Here is a 21,743-nt window from a genome sequence, read left to right on the forward strand (position 1 = left end):
CCCTTAATATAAAAAAACAGTCATACATCTCAGACAAACCATACATAAAACGGCAGCCCAAGGGAATCAGTTTCCCCATGCCTGATGGCAGAGGTGGGTTTTAAGGAGTTTGCGAAAGGCAAGGAGGGTGGGGGCAATCCTAATCTCCGGGGGGAGTTGATTCCAGAGGGTCAGGGCCGCACTGTACTCCTGACGTACTTCCTCGTGGCCAGCTTGCAAAGGCAGGCAAGCAGAAGGCCACATGGATAGCAAGAAAGCATGTTGGGGTGGCGGGGAAGGGAGGTAGCAGCCCACTCCCTACTCCATAGCCCTGCCATGCATGGCGGCCTTCCATACGGTCTTCCTGGCGGTTGCCCACGCCTCCTTGACTTCTGAAGTCGGCGTCCAGCCTGTGACAGGAGAAATGCCACTTCTGGCCAGCCCAGCCAGTGGGTAATATGCGGATATTAAAGATAATATCACATTTCATAACATACTTAATAAAAGTTAAATAACTCATAAAATATATCTCATTAAGCTTTGTTTTCAACTAGCAACCTTCCAGGAAATGACTATTAATATTTAGGTAGGAGGGAAATGTCATCTGGTGTAGGATTTAAACTTCATCCTGTATGTTATTGTTTCAGAAGACCTTCTAGACTAGAGGACCTCTTAAAGGACTTAATGGTAGTGCAATAATGATCTTCAATGGGATTCCACAATCAATATTTTCTGTCAAAAGATACATCCTTATTGATTCTAATTTTACTGAATAATCTGCCTTTAGCTGCCTCTGATTCCTCTTTCCTTATTTGATATTATTGCAATTCTGACAAGAATCTCAGAAGTAGACCCAGAATAATCAACATTGCTTTTATATCTTTTATATCTTGTTCTTTTTCAGTTTTTAATGTTAAATGTCTGCTTAATTTTGGTTTAGTTATTGCAGCTTGTTTCTGTGTGTTATGCCTCTATAAGATAAATTAATAGTGAAGCTGTTCCATGGGTTACTAACAGTGTATCTCTGAGATCAACAAGCCTCATCAACAAGCCTCAGAACTGGCAGAGCTCTGATCCTGACAGTAATGGGGAAACATCACCTGTATTTAATATTCTACACTCATACAGATTCATTTTGCTTGTTTATTTTTATTTTATTTATTTATTTATTCATTTGTCCAATACACAAATACATAGGAATAAAATAGACATGTAATAATATATATAAGAGTAAAGTGAACTTAGAGGAGAGGATATATGAAAGAAAGAAAATATATATGATAAGTGAGAGAAAGGAAAGACAATTGGACAGGGGACGAAAGGCACACCAGTGCACTTATGTACGCCCCTTACTGGCCTCTTAGGAACCTGGAGAGGTCAATTGTGGAGAGTCTAAGGGAGAAATATTGGGGGTTAGGGGTTGACAAAATTGAGTCCGGCAATGAGTTCCACTCTTCGATAACTCGATTGTTGAAATCATACTTTTTACAGTCAAGTTTGGAGCGGTTCGTATTAAGTTTGAATCTGTTGCGTGCTCTTGTGTTGTTGCAGTTGAAGCTGAAGTAGACATTGACTGGTAGGATGTTGCAGCATATGATCTTGTGGGCAATACTCAAATCGTGTTTTAGGTGCCGTTGAGTCTGGTGTTGTTTGATATTAATTGTTCCAGTCCTAGGCTGGTGACTGTGTTATAGATGGCGGTATGTATAGGTTCAGTGGAGCCTTCATTTAGTGACCAGTTGATGTGTGGTAGGTTGAGGTCACCAAGGAAGATAATGGGATGGGGGCAGGAGGTTGCCCAAGTTAGGAGGGAGGTTAGTTTAGTTGCATGGGTAATGTCGTAGTTTGGAGCTCTGTAGCACAGTAGGAAAAGGAGTGTAGTGTTGAGGGAAATGTCACAAACTAGGCTTTCAGGGAGGTCAGGATAATCAGAATTAACACTAATTGATTTTGTTTGTTTATTTGTTAGCTTAAAGGAATATATAGATATACTGTTTGTGTAACATGTTAGATTTTATTTGTATATTTCATAATTCAAATTATGTAAATAAATAAAAATAAATATTGGATTGCATACTTTAAACATGGAGTTATTTTGAAAGGCCCATGTTGACTTTGTTAATTTTATCCTGTGAACAGGATTAGAAAAAATATTTTCTATTGGGAGCATCTAAAATCATCTACAAGTACAGAATTAGAGCCTTTTGCAGAAAGAATATTACCATGGTGAGGAACATCGACGACTTTGATTTTTGCCTTCCATCCCATCCTCAATCTATTCTGGAAGGTCTACAGAGCCTCCGTTCCAACCCCAAACTCTCGGATGTCACCTTGATTGTTGGGGAACATGAATTCCCTTGCCACCGCAGTATCCTGGCTCTCTGTAGTCAGTACTTCAATGCTATGTTTGCCGGTGACTTTATGGAAAGCTTTTCAGCCCGTGTAGAGATCAAAGACGTAGATCCTATCACGATGGAGTCCTTGCTTAATTTTGCTTACACAGGAAAAGTAACCATCAACCAGGGGAACGTGGAAGCCTTGATTAGGACATCCAGCCAACTCCACTTCCCCGTCATCCAGAAAGTTTGCAGTCGGTACTTGAGACAGCAGATGGATGCAACCAACTGTTTAGGCATTTGTGAGTTTGGAGAGATGCATGGCTGTTTGGAGATTTCATCGGAGGCCTGGACATTTTTGCAAGAAAATTTTGAACTTGTATCTCAACAGGAGGAGTTTCTCCAACTATCAAAAGAGAGGCTAATTGTTTATCTGTCGAACAACCTACTGCAAGTACAAAAAGAACAGAGCCTAGTTGAAGCTGTGCTCAGGTGGGTCAAGTACGAAAAATTGACCAGAATGGTGCATCTTCCAGAGCTTCTTGATCTAGTGCATTTGGTTTCATTGCCAGATCAGTATCTGCAAAACATGTTGTCATCTGAACCACTGATTCAAGAATCAGAAGCTTGCAAGACTATCATTGCTAGACATCGGAGCACGGTAAGTGTTTGGAGGTACTATGTTGTGGTTTTTTTTACCCAATTCTAGTTTACTTTGATGGCTAGAAGGTAGACAACAGAATCCCTGCACCAATGATTAGTTTTCTTTCTATATAAAGATGAACTTACAAAATCACTCAGCTTTTATTTAAAATTTGGTTAAACTGGCAAAGACTCATATTCTTGTCCGAGCAAAAAAGATAGCATTTCTTTTTAACAGCCCATCCTGGACTAGTTAGGAACATTAAGGTTTCAGAAACCAAGAAAGACTAGCTACTTAGAAAAATATCTGGGCTTATTCGACTATGGCTGGGCTGGTAGATAGAGGGTGACTGATAGTATACTACAGTGATGGTGAACCTATGGCTTGGTGCCACAGGTGGCACATGGAGCCAAATCTGCTGGCAGGCAAGCCATTGTCCTAGCTCAGCTCCAACGTGCACGTATGTGCCAGACAGCTGATTTTTGGCTCACACAGAGGCTCTGGGAGGGTGTTTTTGGCTCCCAGAGAGAACTCTGGGGGGGATTTGGGAGGGCATTTTTACCCTCCCCGGCTCCAGAGAAGCCTTTGGAGCCTGGAAGAGTGAAACACGAGCCTACTGGGCCCACCAGAAGTTGGGAAACAGGCCGTTTCTGTCCTCCAGGGGGGCGGAGGAAGCTGCTTTTGCCTTCTCCGGGCATGGAATTATGGATGTGGGCACTCGTTCATGCACAATAACGTGCGCCTACACTCTTTCAGCAATCCATGGATTGAATGGATAACATCGTCATCATCATCGTGATTACACTTGCATTATTTTTTAATAAACAAAGTATTCTTCAGAATATATTTTAAAATGTTAGAATTGTTATTATCATCCTAATTAGGATCTCTCTGCAGCACAGAAAGCAACCTGGGGGACAAAAAAAGTTGATTTTGAAAAGTCCCACTGACATGATCAACTGTAGATGAATGATTGTTCTATGTTTACCAAGTGTAATTGAATTGGAATAGAGCAGTGATTTTTAAACTTTTTTGAGCCATGGCACATTTTTTACATTTTAAAACCCTGGGGCATACTCTCCTCTCTTTTTCCATCCCTGTCTCCTCCCCACCCTTGTGTGTGTGTTTGTATACACACTTTTGAACCATTTCCAAAAACAGGTGAGGGCTGGGGTTCTTTTCTCTCTTATTCTTTGGGTGCTTTTTATCATATGCTTTAAATCAAGAATCACCTCTCTCTCTTTTGTTTCCCTCTCTTTCCTCTCATTCTCTGCCTCAATCATTTTCTCATTTCTCTTTTTTCCTCCCCTTTTTGCTCATTTCTCTCTCTCTCTCCCTTCCTCTCCTTTTTTCTCTCTCTCTCTCGCTTTTTCTCTCTCTTGCTTTCTCTCTCTCTCTCTCTTGCTTTCTTTCTCTCTAACACTTGCTTTCTCTCTCTTTCTCTCTTTTCTCTCTCTCTCTTGTTTTCTTTCTTTTTCTTTCTCTCTCTCTCTCACACACACACACGCTCTCTCTCTCTCTCTGCAAAAAGTTGCGAGACCGGAACCTGAGCTTCCTTCTTCGCAGCACACCTGACCATGTCCCACGGCACACTGGTTGAAAAACACCTGAATAGAGGGATACGTGCCCCATAACACTACCTGATTGAGATATCAGAGGAAGGCACTTTAAAAATGCACAATTCTATTATTTTCTTTCCCTTTTCTTAAAAAAATAATAATAATGTGGGGTCCAAGTGTGTTCAAAGTACAAAATAAGTGGGAAGGGATATTGGAAGAAATCAACAGAGTGTTCATGCACGTTAAGAGTAGACTGAACTTCCTGCTTTGCTTGAGCTAGAAGGTTTTCCTTTACCAAATGCCATCCTACAATTTTAAATGTACAACATACAAAATGTTGAAAAAAACGCAACTGAGAAGGTTTCTATTTTCTCCTCTGTGACTCTAAGGCAGAGAACAAGCCCTTTGTCCAGCAGCGACTGAATGCCCTTCCACAGAAGCTAGAAGAGGTGCTGGTGGTTGTGGGAGGCAGAGCTTTGGAAGAAAACGATGAAGATGAAGAGCCACCACACTTCTCCAGAAATTTTGCTTTTTATAATACTCACACTAGTAAGTATCAGAAATCTTCCCTGTTCTGCTGGGCTCTCTGGTAGGAGCCTCCCGAAAATTCAAGGGTACCAATTTCAGACACACACGTTTGAAAATTCAAAAAAAAATTCTTTATCCCAAAATTCAAAATAAACTAAGCACTCTTTTTGTATTGCAAAGAGCACTCGTCCCAAAACAACTGGGTAGTCTGTAGAATTAACCTTAAGCAGTCGTTAAATGTTTAGTTAGCAGCTGTGAAGAAACTTCACACCCCTTCTTCTTCCAAAAAAGTGAGACACACACACACACACACAGGTTGCTCTGCTTTGTTTTCAAAGGCGTGAAAAAATCAACAAGCTAAGTCCAGAAACCAGAAACCCAGGATTCCTGACGAACTGCGATCAGATACTCTTTCACAACAGCCAAACCCACATGCTGCTATTTATAACAGCAGCCCTAATTACTGGAACCCCACCCAACCACAGGTGGCCTCATTTTCTCTTGTAATGATCCTTGTTGTCTCCTATGCATCACTCTACGCATGCGTGGATGTGTCATTAATTCTTGTTCAGAATCCAAAGATGATACAGATGATTGATCTCCTCCTGGGCTGTCTGCCAAACTCCCCTCTTCCCTGTCACTCATGTTGCCTTGGTCAGAGGAGGCTTCATCGGCAGATTCCATCGGGAGCAAAACAGGTCTGCGGCATGTGGATGTCTCCCCCACATCCACCAGCACATTCCTAGGGGCAGGAGCTGGGCCAGAGCTAACCGCAACATTCCCTAATATACCGCACCAGAACAGCTTTATTTCAAACCGGAACATTGTAAAGGTTACTCTAGTTCAAGCTTGGCAACTTTAAGACTTGTAGATTTCAACTCCCAGATTCCTGGTAGTTGAAGTCCACGAGTCTTGAGGTTGCCGAGGTTGGAGACCCCTACCCTAGCTCATGCTACTGAGCATTTCAGTGCACAACAACAACAGTAGTGTTATAGAATTGGGAAAAAATATTTATTTTTAAAATTTATATGCTATCCATCTCACTATCAAACAACCTTGGGTGGGATCGTGGCACAAATCTGAAAAGGCAGGACATACATTTTGGCTTTTTGGTGTCGTCACGTTTATACTATGGATGGAATATCTTTTCCAGGGAGGAGGTGGAGAGGGGAACGTTCAGAAAGTTTACAATATTGGGTTCTGTCTGTTGCTCTGTTGAACACATCAACATGTTTTTACTTTGTTTTCTTTTCCTTTGTGGAATTTCATTGGAATTAACATCAAAACCTCTCAATATCTATAAAACTAGGTCATGTTTGTTAACTGTGATCTATATATGTTGATTGCCCAATTATAAGCCTTTTCCTTCTTTCTTTATTTATTATTTCAATTTCTAGGTCGCCCTTCTCTGGAGACTCAGGGAGGCTTACAAAATAAAAAATACATAAACATGACACAATAGAAATGGAAGTTAAAACTAAGGCAATTTAAAAGTAAAATCCATTAAACATACTAAATCCAATTAATAAAGCTAAAAACCCATGTCATTTTTTTAAATAAGTTTTTTTATTAAATTTTATCACAACAAACGAACAAAAAAACTTAAAGAAAAAGTGCCCAACACCAATAACCCTTCCACCATTTAGGGGGTTCAGTTATTTAAAGTAAATTTCAATTTCTTCCTTAGCTCTGGTTTACATTTCTTTACATACAAAGAGTGATTGGAGTTTATTTTTCACATTGTCGTCATGTATTCTACGTAAGATAAAATCTTTCACCTTATTCCATCGTGCCATCAGCTTCTCCAATTTATTTTCATCACAGTTAATTAATCTTAATTCCGTAATTTCAAAATGAATGTGGTCCACCATGTACCAGTACCAATTCTGGATTGTCCATTTATTGCTGTCCTTCCACCCTAATACCACTACTGCTTGAGCGCTTTCCAAAGCTGCTGTTTTGATTTCTCTAAATTCTCGTAATTCCCCATGTTTAACTAGTGTTGCTAATTCTTTCGTGATTATCCAATTAATGTTTAGCATATTGTTAATTTCATTCTGTACTTCCTTCCAAAATTTTTGAACTTCAACACATTCCCAGAGCATATGCATAAAAACTCCTTTTATTTGGCAACCGTGCCAACAGTTTCCTTTTCCTTTCCTCTGGAAGTGTGCTAGTTTTACTGGCGTGAAGTACCATTTATGTAAAATTTTCCTTCTCATCTCTCTAATTCTTGTGTGCTAAAAACCCATGTCATTAAAACCATTCAGTCACATCCATCCATGTCTCTCTCATAACATGGGCTGGAGCAGAGGGTCTATGTTCAACAGCCCCAAGCCTGCTAGCACAGATGTGTCTTCAGCATCTTCCGAAAGGCCAGGAGAGTGGGAGCAGTGCGAATCTCTGGGGAGAGTTGATTCCAAACAGCTGGAGCTACCACAGAGAAGGCTCTACCCCTGGGACAATGATGGCGAACCTATGGCACGGGTGCCACAGGTGGCACGCAGAGCCGTATCTCCTGGTACGCGAGCTGTTGCCCTAGCTCAGCTCCAACATGCATGTGTGTGCCAGCTAACTGATTTTTAGCTTGCACAGAGGCTCTGGAAGGGCGTTTCTGGCTTCCAGAGAGCCTCTGAGGGGATGGGGGAGAGCGTTTTTACCCTCTCTTGGCTCCAGGGAAGCTTTTGGAGCTTGGACAGGGCAAACCACAAGCCTACTGGGCCCACCAGAAATTGGGAAACAGGCTGTTTCTGGCCTCCAGAGGGCTAATGGGGGGGGGGAGGGCAGGGAAAGCTGTTTTCGCCTTCCCCAGGCATTGAATTATGGGTGTGAGCACTCGCACATGCTATTTCGGCACCCAAGGAAAAAAAGGTTCGCCATCACTGCCCTAGGACCTGCCAGCTGGCATTGCTTGTTTGTTTGTGTGTTTGTGTGTTTGTGTGTTTGTTTGTTTGTTTGTTTGTGTGTTTGTTTGTTTGTTTATTTATTTATTGTTAGAGTTGAAAGGGACCATGCAGGTCATCAAGTCCAACCCCCTGCGTGAGCAGGAATTCTAAAGCACCCTAGCCAAATGGCAGTCCAATCTCCTCTTGAAAGTGTCCAGAGTTGGGGAGTTCACAACCTCCTCAGGCAGGTTGTTCCACTGATTGATCACTCTGACCATCAGGAAGTTCTTCCTTACTTCTAGGTTGAATCTCTCTTTGGTCAGCTTCCAGCCATTGTTCCTCGTCCGGCCCTCTGGTGCTCTGGAGAATAGAGTGTCCCCCTCCTCTCTGTGGCAACCCCTCATATATCTGTATACAGCTATCATATCCCCTCTGCCCCTCCTTTTCTCTAGGCTATCCATGCCCAGTTCCCGCAATCTCTCTTTGTAAGTCTTGGTTTCAAGTCCCCTAATCATTTTGGTTGCTCTTTTCTGCTCCTTCTCCAGAGTTTCAATGTCTCTTTTGAAGTGTGGTGACCAGAACTGGATGCAATACTCCTGATGTGGTCTGACCAGGGCGTAGTAGAGTGGTATTAATACTTCCCTGGTCTTGGAGTGTATCCCATGTAGGGCTTTTTCTTCTGCCTCATTCAATAAGTGAAAGGAGAGGTGGGGAAATAAGTCTATAACTACAAAGCAACCATCAAAGAGCACTTATGCAACACTACTTTCAATAAAAGAAATGTTAGTGTGGGCAGAAACAATCATGTGTTTGGGTTTAATGTAGAATTACTGACGTTGCCACAGGCAACTTAGATTTCCAGATGATGTAATGTTCTGGGTTTCCTTGGGCTGTTTGTTATTGTGAAGCAACTGCATTCCTCCCAGGCTCACATTGACAGTGAAACCTGTCAGACTGGCCTACGAATTCACTGAAGTTGGAAGAGGAACTAATTTAGAGGTTAGGACTCTAAATTCTGGATCCTTGGTGTAATCTGGAAAAGATGATGTAATTTTAGGGTGATGTTAGCAATATTGTGAACATAGAAACAAATAATGCCCTTACATAATTATTGACAAAACGTATCTGGGTATTATATACAACAGTTCTAATAAATCAGTGCTAAAAATGTTTATTTTTAGAGAAATATTTGGCCAGTCCTTTCTGCGAAGGGACCACGCATTGAATTGATCTACACAATTGTCATTAAATGCTGATTGAATGTAATACTGCAATGTGATTGGGATTGCCAGATGGTGATGCTTATTATAAGAAACAAATTAATTTTTTCTATATAAACAATTATTAATAGTAGTAGCAATATTCCTCTCAAAAAGGCATATATATATATATAGATACAGAGAGAGAGAGAGAGAGAGAGAGAGAGAGAGAGAGAGAGAGAGAGAGAGAGAGAGAGAGAGAAATATGATAGATTCAGTTAAACAATTCATCATCTGAATAAATTGTATAGCTTTACTTCCAAGGTTCCTTTCCACATTCTTCTCAGTATCATTAACAAAATCACTGCAAACCCAGAGATCAAGGAAGTATATTAGCTCTCTCTCCACTGACAGTACCCCATTTTTCATGCATTGCCAATTTACTTCTTCATGTACAACTTACAAAAATGGAACCCATTCTTTGTTTCCACCTTGGCTAAACTTATTATTTATCCCCAATAATCTCTTCCTTTGAGTTGTTCATACTAATTCAAGGCTAGCTGCTAGAGGCGGGCCAACAGTTGTGGCGGGGCTGGACAACACGGCCACCCCCACGGATGAAGGAGGTGAAGGTGATCGTGCTAGAGAGCACAATCACCCAGCATATCCAGTGCTCGGTGCAGGGCAGGATGGAGGCCTGAGGGCCGGGCGGTGAGTCCCAGTACAAAGAGCCTGCTCACCGCTCTCTGCCCTCTTTTCAAAGGCTTGCCGGCATTGTTGCAGACATCTGCCCTTTCCCCACTTTATCTCAGTGTGACTAGTGGTCACCTTCGGGGGCCGAGTAGGAATTTTTTTGCCTATTCCTCACTGGGGGATGGGGAGTGGAGTGGTTAGGCGGTGCTTGGCAGTATCGTTTCACTAGAATTAGGTCAATTTGATTAAATCCCTCTAATCACAGCTAACAGCAACTGTGTGGTCTTCTTTAGGGCACCTTTTGGAAGGTGATGGGCTGCCCATCACCAAGAGCTCAAGGCCTACCCGGCTTGGGTGATTGGGGAGGGGGTGCCCTTGGGGCTCACCTGCCGCAAGCCTACAGGCGACAAACCAGGGGGAGCCCTCCCACATGCCTTGGGTGTGGCTAAGAGCAAGGAAGGTCAAGGCCTTTTCAAAGGGCATCATTCCTTTGCTCAGCAAAGAGCATCATCCGTAGTTGCCCAAGAATGTTTGGAACGTGAGTTCTGCCCCATTTGATTTTCCTCTGCAGGTCCAGATTTAAATTAATTAAGTGACCCATAAATCCCAGCTCTGTGGTCTCTATGTTTATTCCGGCATCCGACGCAATTGTTCCTTTCAGAGCTTTCTTTTTTTTAAAGGCCAGTTTTCTGAATTTTATCCAAATAACAGTCATAATCAAATATTTTTAAGGTTCATATTCATCTATATTCAGCAGAAATTCTCAATCTTATATAACCTTACCTTGCCTTGTATTTTATCCTCTGCTCCTTATTATAATCCTGCTCTTTCTCTCTGTTAACATAATACTGACCAGTTAGAGATACTTGTTATGGCAACACATTACCCTTAACTTTATGGGGATTTTCTGTTTGAATATGTGCACAGTGGCATCTTCCTGTCCTGAAATTCATCATGAAAATCTATTTTTCCTGCTGTTGTCTTTGCTTACTCTTAAATTGTTATTATATTGCCATTTGTATCTATATTTAAAATTCATGGGGAAATCGTTGTTGTCTTCCGCTCTATCAGCCCTTCTGCCCATTACACCTTTCATTGTGGTGCTTTACTCATTTGTTATTATTGGCTCTGTGATACGGACTTTTCAATACTTGCCTAAATATATTTTATGTAATTATTTATTTAAACAGTGTGTAATGCCTCTCATTTCACTACTGCATCCCTCTGGGCAATTAACAATGAAAACTAAATAACAGCAGAAGAACTCAAATTAATTTAAAAAATAAATCACAACAACTAAAGTATTATGGGTTAGAGGTCCAAATATACAGTATCTTTCCTATTAATGATCAAATAATCAATAAACCACAACAGAGAAACCAATCAACCAATAGGCTGAGAGACCAACTTGAACATTAGTCTTCGGAGAGGGACAGCATACAAATCTAATCTAATCTAATCTAGTCTAGTCTAGTCTAGTCTAGTCTAATTCAATCCAATCCAATCCAATCCAATCTAATCTAGTATGTCACAAAAGGCCAGCATACACAAAGTATGTCATTGGAATAGTGTAAACTGCTATTTATTATAGCACATTATAAAATAATAAAAAGCCAGCTACTTGACTAGGAATTAAAGTTAAGCTGGGAAAAGAAAAAATATCGGGCTAAGGAGAATCTTAATCTCTAGATCTTTGTTACTGATTGAAGATATAAAGTTGCATATAGGACATGTTTCTTGCTTAGTGATGGGATTCAATTTTTTTACTACCGGATCTGTGGGCATGGCATGGCTTGGTGCGTATGGCAGGGGAAGGACACTGTAAAATCTCCATTCCCTCCCCACTCCAGGGGAAGGTTACTTCAAAATCCCCATTTCTTCCCGATCAGCTGGGATTTGGGAGGCAAAGAATAGATGGGGGCAGGGCCAATCAGAGGTGATATTTACCAGTTCTCAGAAGTACTCAAACTTTCTGCTATTGGTTCTCTAGAACTGGTCAGAATCTGCTCTTGCTCAACGATGGAAAGAGAAAGTAGAGATATGTAGGGAGAAACCATAGATTTTGGAGTTTTGTTCAATATATTATTACTACTAATGTCCTAAAAATGGAAATTATGCAGAACCATCTTTATCATGCAAGACAAAACCTGGCTATTTATACCTTTGATTTTTCCTTTAGAAACATGGATTGCTTTGCCTGATTTTCCAGATTATAATAAATGGGGCTTTTCTATGATCGCTCTAAACAACAACATTTACATTACAGGTAAGTATAGCAAACTTTCTGGATTTATGGGCACTCTATAAATCTATAAAACGTTTTATGTTTCCCCATGAGACTTATTCTGCTTACCTGACCAATAACAGAGAAAATACTGATATTACAACACAGCATATAGATCGCATAGTCAAGCAGTAAAAGGCAAATGTAAGAATACTTCATGATTTTATCAGATACATTTTACCTAAAATTCTGCAAATTGTAGAAGGCTTCCAGAAGATTCAGAAACAAAAGGAGTGAAGAAATGTCGATTCAGAAAACAATAACAGATTACGTTCACAATGCCTATGATAATTTATGTAATAAATTAAGTGTGAGATTGTTGTAGTTTCTGCTCCGGCAATCTCACACTACTCACAAGAGCCTACAAAACTTTTGCCAGACCCATCCTTGAATACAGCTCATCTGTCTGGAACCCATACCACATCTCGGACATCAACACCCTTGAAAACGTCCAAAGATATTTCACCAGAAGAGCCCTTCACTCCTCCACTTGAAATAGAATACCCTATGAAAATAGACTAACAATCCTGGGTCTAGAAAGCTTAGAACTACGGCGCCTAAAACACGATTTAAGTATTGCCCACAAGATCATATGCTGCAACATCCTATCGGGCAATGACTACTTCAGCTTCAACCACAACAACACAAGAGCAAGCAACAGATTCAAACTTAATATTAACCGCTCCAAACTTGACTGTAAAAAATATGACTTTAACAATCGAGTTGTCGAAGCGTGGAACTCATTACCAGACTCAATAGTGTCAACCCCTAACCCCCAACATTTCTCCCTTAGACTATCCATGATTGACCTCTCCAGGTTCCTAAGAGGTCAGTAAGGGGCGTACATAAGTGCACTAGTGTGCCTTTCGTCCCCTGTCCAATTGTCTTTCCTTTATCTCATATATCATATATATTTTCTTCCTTTCATATATCTTCTCATCTATTTTTACATGTTATCTTTATATATATTACTTCATGTCTATTCTCTTCCATATGTATTGTGTATTGGACAAATGAATAAATAAATAAATAAAAATAAATAAATTATTTCTGCTTTAGGTGGCTCCAGAGGATCCCAGAATGACACCTGGTCTACAACACAGTCCTGGTGCTTCTGCCTTAAGAAGGGTGCCTGGATGTCCATTGCTCCAATGCTGAAGCCTCGAACAAATCATGCCAGTGCTGTTCTCAATGGAGAGATCTATGCCATTGGTGGTAGGAAATGAGATATTTGATGAAAGAAAGCCTCATTATGCAGAACTTTCCAGTTTAACTGATAGCTAGGATTAAGGGATTTGTAGTTACTCTTCTCTGGAGGACAGGTAGTTGGAAAAAGTTACTCTACAGCAGTGTTTTCCAACCTTGGCAACTTGAAGATATTTGGACTTCAACTCCCAGAAGTCCCCAGCCAGCATCCGCTGGCTGGGGACTTCTGGGAGTTGAAGTCCAGATATCTTCAAGTTGTCAAGATTGGGAAACACTGCTCTACAGGCATAGGTCTGCAGAGGCCCAAGAGAAAGAAACAGAATGCACAAAAATGTAACAGTTGATTTTCCAGAAATATTTTTTCTTCAATTTGGAGGTAGGGGTAGGTTGCAGTGAAGGGCTACCAAAATTTTTACTACCACACTGTGGGCGTGGCTTATACAGGACGCCCTGCATTTTCTTTCGACATCTTTCAGTGCAAATTGGGTGCTCTGGGGTGGAGCCCCATTTTTGCTACCCCACTTCATTCTCCCTCCACCACTCCATCCGGGCAGTAGCCCACCCCTGGTGGGTTGCCAGAGAAAGTCACAGGAGCATTTCGTTAGATACTAAATTAGAAAATTCTAACACTTCATAAGGTGACTTCTGTCACATGGTGGTTACACATCATAGATTAGACTTGTTTTTCTACTGGGATGAGGGTGAGGACAAGAATGAAGATTTTTTATTTTTTATTTTTTTTGATACAGTGAAATTGTCAGAGCTGAAAAAGTGAGAAAAGATTACCATAATTCAGGCTCATTTAAAAAAAATTGTGGAGAAAAATGTTTTGGACTTCCCAGAGGTATTTAGGCACTAACATTGATAAATCTTGGTTAATAGGAACTATTTTAGACCATTATGTGCTCTTAGATAGTTTTTGTTCTGTCGAGCTCTCTGGCAGAATCCTCCCGAAAATTCAGATACAAATTGCAGACACACACACGTTTGAAAATTCAAAACAATGTTCTTTATAACGAAAATTAACTTAAACTAAGCCCTCTTTTGGTATAGCCAAGAACACTTGTCTCCAAACAAACTGGTAATTGATACAAGTCCCTTATCGGTTCTGAGATACTTAGCTTGCAGCTGTGATGTAATTCACAGTCCTTCTTCTTTCACAAAGTGAAACACACTTTGCTCTGCTTTAGTTTCAAAGCGGGGAAAAATCAACACACCAAGGTCGAAGTCAGCAAAGCAGGCACGAAACACAATGATCAGATAATCCTCCACAATGGCCAAACCCACATGCTGCTCTTTATAGCAGCCTCACTAATTACCACAGCCCCACCCAACCACAGGTGGCCTCATTTTCTTTGATAATAATCTCTCAGTTGTTGCTGCCTATGCATCGCTCTCTGCATGCGTGGCTGTATCATTAGCTCTTGTTCTGAATCCAAGGAGGAGCTAGATAATTGATCTCCTTCTGAGCTGTCTGCCACACTCTCCTCCTCCCTGTCACTCATGTCTTCTTGGTCAGAGGAGCCTTCATCAGCAGATTCCACCGGGAGCAAAACAGGCCTGCGGCATGTGGATGTCTCCCCCACATCCACAGTCATTGGGGCAGGAGCTAGGCCAGAGCTAACCACAACAAATTTAGACCTCTTATATACCATGCATAGATTTTTTATGAGGCTGTATGTAATTTGAAGAGAAGAACCAGTCTTTATCCTAAGACTGAAAAATACTGTATATCCTGTAGATATTCCTGTGTTGAACTAAGGAAGCCAAGCTCATATGAGCAGCCTGCACCTTGCTCTTTGCCTGTATTGGTGCAACCTTATGTAACAATCTTTCCTCCCCCTTTTTATGTATTTCAAAGGAACCACGATGGACATTGTGGAAGTAGAATGCTACGACCCTTACAATGACAGCTGGTGCTTTGTCAGCCCTGCCTTGAAGTATGTCAGTAATTTTGCCGTCGCCGGATGTCTTGGGAAGTTGTACCTCATTGGTTCTTGCGCTATCAAATACAATACACTGACCCTCCAATGTTACAACCCTGCTGTCGGTAAGAAGGAATAGAAAATACTTCTAAGGAAGCAGCGGGCAGTGCTTTTGCAGCAAGCTCTTTTGTATTATATAATCATTGAAAGATATTCTCTGACCTGATTCTAAATGCTGGATGAATGGTAATCCATCATTCCCTATAATACAGTATGTTGCCCAAGTATCATACAAATGTGTTGGTCATACTGAATATGAGAGTCTGTGTGGGAGGCAGCTTCCAGCACATTCAATAACATTGTTTTATGTACATGTATGGAAACTTTATTTGTTGTTTTCTGGTTTGATGGTAATAATAAAAGTAGGATAATCTGAATTTATCTGGCTTTAGCTTTTATTGATATTTTTTGCTTAAACAATCTAAATTACAATCCATCAAATATATTAATATATGATTTTAGTGAACAGTTAAATTAAATTGTGAGTTTTATTCGCAGATTCGTGAAGATTTTCATGAACATTATTTATGATTTCTTTTTATTTATGATTTTTTAATAGATGTCTGGAGTATAATTGCATCTCCCTTTCTCCCCAAGTACCTCTCTGCTCCTTGTTGTGCCTCCTGGCAAGGAGTCATTTACCTTATTGGTGATAACACAAAGAAAGTCTATGTGTATGATCCGAATGCTAACATCTGGCAGAAGGTGGGTAAATTGGGAGTAATTATATTATTTTATATATAATTATTCTTGGATAATTCTTGGGTATATTTTACTTACATCTTCACCGATCATTTGCAGAATTTCAAAGAACAGATGTGTTTATTTTACCTGATTTTTTTGAGGTCATCTAAATAAAGCTAGTGCTAATACGGTACCTCTACTTACGAACTTAATTCGTTCCGTGATCAGGTTCTTAAGTAGAAAGGTTTGTAAGATGAAGCAATTTTCCCCATAGGAATCAATGTAAAGGCAAAGAATGTGTGCGATTGGAAAAACAACAGGGAAGATGGAGGCCTTGTTTCCTCCCAGGAGATTCCTAGAGAGGCCCCATGGAGGCTTCTCCCCACATTTTCCGCCCCTGTTTCCTCCCAGGAGATTCCTAGAGAGGCCACACAGAGGATTCTCCATGCCTTTTCCGGCCCTGTTTCCTCCCAGGAGATTCCTAGAGAGGCCCCATGGAGGCTTCTCCCCACCTTTTCCAGCCCTGTTTCCTCCCAGGAGATTCCTAGAGAGGCCCCATGGAGGCTTCTCCCCACATTTTCCGGCCCTGTTTCCTCCCAGGAGATTCCTAGAGAGGCCCCACGGAGGCTTCCCCCTGCCTTTTCTGGTTACAGTTTTGGATGCTTGGGTTTGTAAGTGGAAAATGGTTCTTGAGAAGAGGCAAAAAAATCTTGAACACCCGGTTCTTATCTAGAAAAGTTCGCAAGTAGAGGTGTTCTTAGGTAGAGCTACCACTGTACAACTAATAATATACTAACAGCTAAATATTGTTATACACAAGACAATGAAAACCTTCCCCAGCCTTGCACTTTCAAAATGAATCAGGACTCAGCTTCCAGAATTGTACATCTAGTTGCAGTCCAAATTACCGCAGTGATTGCCTTAGTAGAATTATCTCTGGTCGGCAAAACAGACTTGTCAGTCTTTAATATATAAACTAGTATTCGTGTTTCAGAAAAACAAGATCTGGGTTTTTTGAATGATAGTATATCAAGCAAAAACATAACCTGGTCCTATTCTGCTGGCTGCTTGGCTTCAGTGAAGATATAAGCAATGTTGTTGGGAGGTTGGTTTTCAGTGTCCTGCTGAAATCCATCTGCAGCTGTTCACATGGCGTCATTGCCCCGATAACTCCAATGCACAGGACAGGTGCAGGAGATACCCTGCCAGATTCCCCAACTCTTTTAATTTATGAATAAGTAGTTAACACTGTCTATTTTGGCTGCCCATTGGTTCTGCTTTTGCCAGCGCCCCTTAAAAATGTTGTTGTAATGACTTGTCATTAAACAATTCCTCTCCAAACTAATTTTCTACTTGATTCTGTTAAAGGACTGTTTAGGAACAGTCTCATTTCTTGGAATGATCTCATTGTTTTTCAGATGGATAGGCAAGAGTTAAAGCAAGTCTATGTAATACAGCCCAATATAGCAGCATACTGTATATTCTTGTTGGATAGGTAGGAAGAGAAATAAAGAATGACTCTTGAGGGCTATGCATCAATAAACATACAGTATATCAGTTCCAAAGTATGACAGCATTCATCTACCGTGTTTCCCCGAAAATAAGACACTGTCTTATATTAATTTTTGCTCCAAAAGTTGTGCTGCGTCTTATTTTCAGGGGATGCATTATATTTCTCAAATAAGACAAATTCACAGGCAGAAAAGCTGACACCCCCAAAGAAAGTGTACTGTACACTGATTACGGTACGGTACCTGTCAATATGGCACCCACACACACAAACAATGGCACTTATATGGTACAACAGTATACTCCCGCTATTGCAGCTTCCGGCCACCAGAGGAACTACAGTCTACGCACTGTAGTGGAGACTGTAATGGCCGTGAGACAGCAACAGACTGTGTCTGCTGTACTGGACGGTACAAAGCGATGGAAGGGGCCAGCAGGGGACGCCACATTATTACGGTACCGCTATGAACAGCTTTGAATGGTACCGTATGTTTTTCTACCGTACCGTATGTAAACTTGACTACTCCTTATTTTCGGGGGGGGGGGGGGGGGACCTTATATGAGAAAATTCTGCAAAACCTCTGACATGCCTTACTTTCGGGGTACGTCTTATTTTCGGGGAAACAGGGTAGGCATTACAATATACAGTATTTATACATTTCTCCACCTAATCATATACTGTATATACCAGTGATGGCAAACCTTTTTTTCCCTCTGGTGCCAAAAGAGCATGGGCGCGCGCTATTGCGCATGCCCAAGTACCCACACTCATAATTCAAAGCCTAAGGAGGGCAAAAACAGTCCCCCCCCCCCCCGCAGAGGCCCTCTGGAGGCCGGAAATGGCTTGTTTCCCGATTTCTGGTGGGCCTAGTAGGTTCGTGCTTTGCCCCTCCCTCCCCAGGCTCCAAAGGCTTCCCTGGAGCCAGAGGAGGGAAAAATGCCCTCCCCCATCCCCCCGGAGGCTCTCTGGAAGCCAAAAACGCCCTCCCAGAGCCTCTATGCAAACCAAAAATCAGCTGGCCGCCAGACACATACACATTGGAGCTGAACTAGGGCAACGACTCGCATGCCAGCAGATATGGCTACGCGTGCCACCTGTTGCACCCTTGCCAAAGGTTTGCCATCACTGGTATATACCTTGATTTATTATTGACTACTGTTTTGAACTAGATAATCTGTATTAACTTTAAACTTGGGTCAAGTAGTAATATATAAAGGATTATGCTGCTGAGAGAGAATTTGGGTGTTCTGCTTTTATTATGAACACTAACTAAACATCCCCTACCTCAGTATTTCCCAACCTTGGCAACTTGAAGATATCTGGACTTCAACTCCCAGAATTCCCCAGCCAGCATTCAGTATATATATATATATATATATATATATATATATATATATATATATATATATATAATAATAATAATAATAATAATTATTATTATTATTATTATTATCATCATCATCATCATCATCATTATTATTATTATTTATTGGATTTGTATGCCGCCCCTCTCCATAGATTCGGGGCGGCTAACAACAATAATAAACACAACATGTACAATCCAATAATAAAAAACAACTAAAAACCCCTATTATAAAACCAAACATACCCACAAACATACCATGCATAACTTGTAATGGCCTAGGGGGAAGAGTTATCTCAACTGCCCCATGCCTGGCGGTATAAATGAGTCTTGAGTAGTTTACAAAAGACAGGGAGGGTGGGGGCAGTTCTAATCTCTGGGCGGAGTTGGTTCCAGAGGGCTGGGGCCGCCATAGAGAAGGCTCTTCCCCTGGGGCCCACCAAACAACATTGTTTAGTTGATGGGACCCGGAGAAGGCCAACTCTGTGGGACCTTATCGGTTGCTGGGATTCGTGCGGTAGCAGGCGGTTCCGGAGGTAATCTGGTCCATTGCCATGTAGGGCTTTAAAGGTCATGATCAACACTGTGAATTGTGACCGGAAACTGATCAGCAGCCAATGCCAGCCACGAAGTGTTGAAGAAACGTAGGTGAATCTTGGAAGCCCCACGATGGCTCTCGCGGCTGCGTTCTGCACAATCTGAAGTTTCCGAACACTTTTCAAAGGTAGCCCCATGTAGAGAGCATTGCAGTAATCGAACCTCGAGGTGATGAGGGCATGAGTGACTGTGAGCAATGACTCCCTGTCCAAATAGGGCCGCAACTGGTGCACCAGGCGAACCTGGGCAAACGCCCTCCTCACCACAGCCGAAAGATGATGTTCCAATGTCAGCTGTGGATCGAGGAGGATGCCCAAGTTGCGAACCCTCTCTGAGGGGGTCAGTAGTTCACCCCCAGGGTAATGGATGGACAGATGGAATTGTCCTTGGGAGGCAAGACCCACAGCCACTCCGTCTTGTCTGGGTTGAGTTTGAGTTTGTTGACACCCATCCAGGCCCCAACAGCCTACAGGCACCGGCACATCACTTCCACTGCTTCGCTGACTGGACATGGGGTGGAGATGTATAACTGGGTATCATCGGCGTGTTGATGATACCTCACCCCATGCCCTTGGATGATCTCACCCAGAGGTTTGATGTAGATATTGAATAGCAGGGGGCAGAGGACCGACCCCTGAGGCACCCCACAAGGGAGAGACCTAGAGGTCGACCTCTGACCCCCCACTAACACTGACTGCGACCGACCGGAGAGGTAGGAGGAGAACCACTGAAGAACAGTGCCTCCCACTCCCAACTCCTCCAGCTGACACAGAAGAATACCATGGTCGATGGTATCGAAAGCTGCTGAGAGGTCGAGAAGCACCAGAACAGAGGACAAGCCCCTGTCCCGGGCCCGCCAGAGATCATCCATCAACGCGACCAAAGCAGTTTCTGTGTTGTAGCCGGGCCTGAATCCAGACTGCTGAGGACTTAGATAATTAGCTTCTTCCAAGGACCGCTGGAGTTGGAGCGCCACCACCTTCTCAACAACCTTCCCCATAAAGGGAAGGTTGGAGACTGGACGGTAGTTATTAAACACAATAGTAGTTATTAAATCACAATACCAAATGCTGGCTGGGGAATTCTGTGGTTTTGGGGTATATTTAAATTTTTAATGCATGTGACAGTTTTATCATCCCAGCACACAAATGTGCCCCCCGCTGCCAACAAGATATAAATTCTATATGATTGCCTGCTTCTTAATCTATTGCTGCTCTATGTGTAAATTAAGCTATCTTCTTAAAATATCCCAACATGACTCATCTAATATTTTTTAGGTGCAACAGCTTCATACTTTGCATGAAAATGGTGGAATGGTACCACTTGGTAGTAAGCTTTTTGTCACAGGTGGCTACTGGAAAGGAATGGATGGCGACTATCAAGTAGAGATGGAAATGTATGATTGTGCCAAGGATGTTTGGACAAGGGAAGGGTCACTTCCATGTTTATGGCTCTACCACGCATCTTCTTCCATCTTCATGGATACTTCAAAGTGGAGGGAACCTTTTCAGTCCTGAGTCTATGGAGATTCTCAGTCATCCAAGTCATGGTTGTCCCAAAGGTGCTTTTTCAGGAGGCAACTGGACTTCGTTGTTATTGATTTTTTAAAAAGAAATTTCACTTCTCGTCCAAGAAGCTTCTTCAGCTCTGACTGGATGGTGGGGAAGGGAAGGATTTATATTCCTTGCAGACAGCAGCTCACTTGCATTCTTTTGGAGAGTTGTTGAGGCCACTTGGAGGTTCATCTTCTGGGTCACCTGATTAGTGCAAATTTGCAGATCATGATCACAATGTTTGATATGAGGTCTCACAGCTCCACTGCTCTGACTGAAGCTTTGGAGAGATTAGGTGTTCTGCGTCTCACATGGTAGACTGTAATTTATGAATGAAGATTTCATATTTATTTATTAAGAGCTAGGTTGGTGTAGTTGTTGAGGCATCAGCTAGAATCTGAGAGACTATGAATTCTAGTCCTGCCTTAGCCACAAAGCCAGTAGGGTAATCTTGGTCCAGCCACTTTTTCTTATTCATAATGTGCGCTGAAATTTTATGAAAAAGTTCACACGAGACGTTTGGACAAAGAGAACAGAAATGTTTATTCTCTCTGGGTATACCAAAAATGGTTTGCAAAGCGGGTACTCTTCATAAGGGAAGAGACACTTGTACAGAAGCTAAAGAGCAGGTTATATAGGTTTTACAAATCACAAAGGTACATAGAATTTCTCAACTTATCATAAAGGTACACAGAATTCCTTGCCTAAATATGGTCTACATCCTGTTTCTTTCTCCTGG

The 21,743-nt window shown here is 41.7% G+C and overlaps 1 protein-coding gene across 1 annotated transcript; it reads left to right on the forward strand.

The window, feature by feature from the left end:
* Positions 1-2,202: 2,202 nt before the first annotated feature.
* KLHL30 (kelch like family member 30) lies at positions 2,203-20,968 on the forward strand. The gene is made up of 7 exons (XM_070754037.1): positions 2,203-2,976; positions 4,907-5,066; positions 12,002-12,088; positions 13,166-13,321; positions 15,174-15,362; positions 15,857-16,002; positions 20,729-20,968. The coding sequence occupies exons 1-7, from the start codon at positions 2,203-2,205 to the stop codon at positions 20,966-20,968; spliced, it is 1,752 nt and encodes a 583-aa protein (XP_070610138.1).
* Positions 20,969-21,743: the final 775 nt, after the last annotated feature.

Source organism: Erythrolamprus reginae, chromosome 5 (genome assembly GCF_031021105.1).
Source record: "Erythrolamprus reginae isolate rEryReg1 chromosome 5, rEryReg1.hap1, whole genome shotgun sequence".
Classification (NCBI taxonomy): domain Eukaryota; kingdom Metazoa; phylum Chordata; class Lepidosauria; order Squamata; family Dipsadidae; genus Erythrolamprus; species Erythrolamprus reginae.

Bases quoted from the DNA above. Each gene is read 5' to 3' on its own strand.
- KLHL30 (XM_070754037.1), top strand. From the start codon at position 2,203: ATGGTGAGGAACATCGACGACTTTGATTTTTGCCTTCCATCCCATCCT. The intron at 2,977-4,906 runs GTAAGTGTTTGG...TGTGACTCTAAG, and splicing joins TTGCTAGACATCGGAGCACG to GCAGAGAACAAGCCCTTTGT. The intron at 16,003-20,728 runs GTGGGTAAATTG...AATATTTTTTAG, and splicing joins ATGCTAACATCTGGCAGAAG to GTGCAACAGCTTCATACTTT.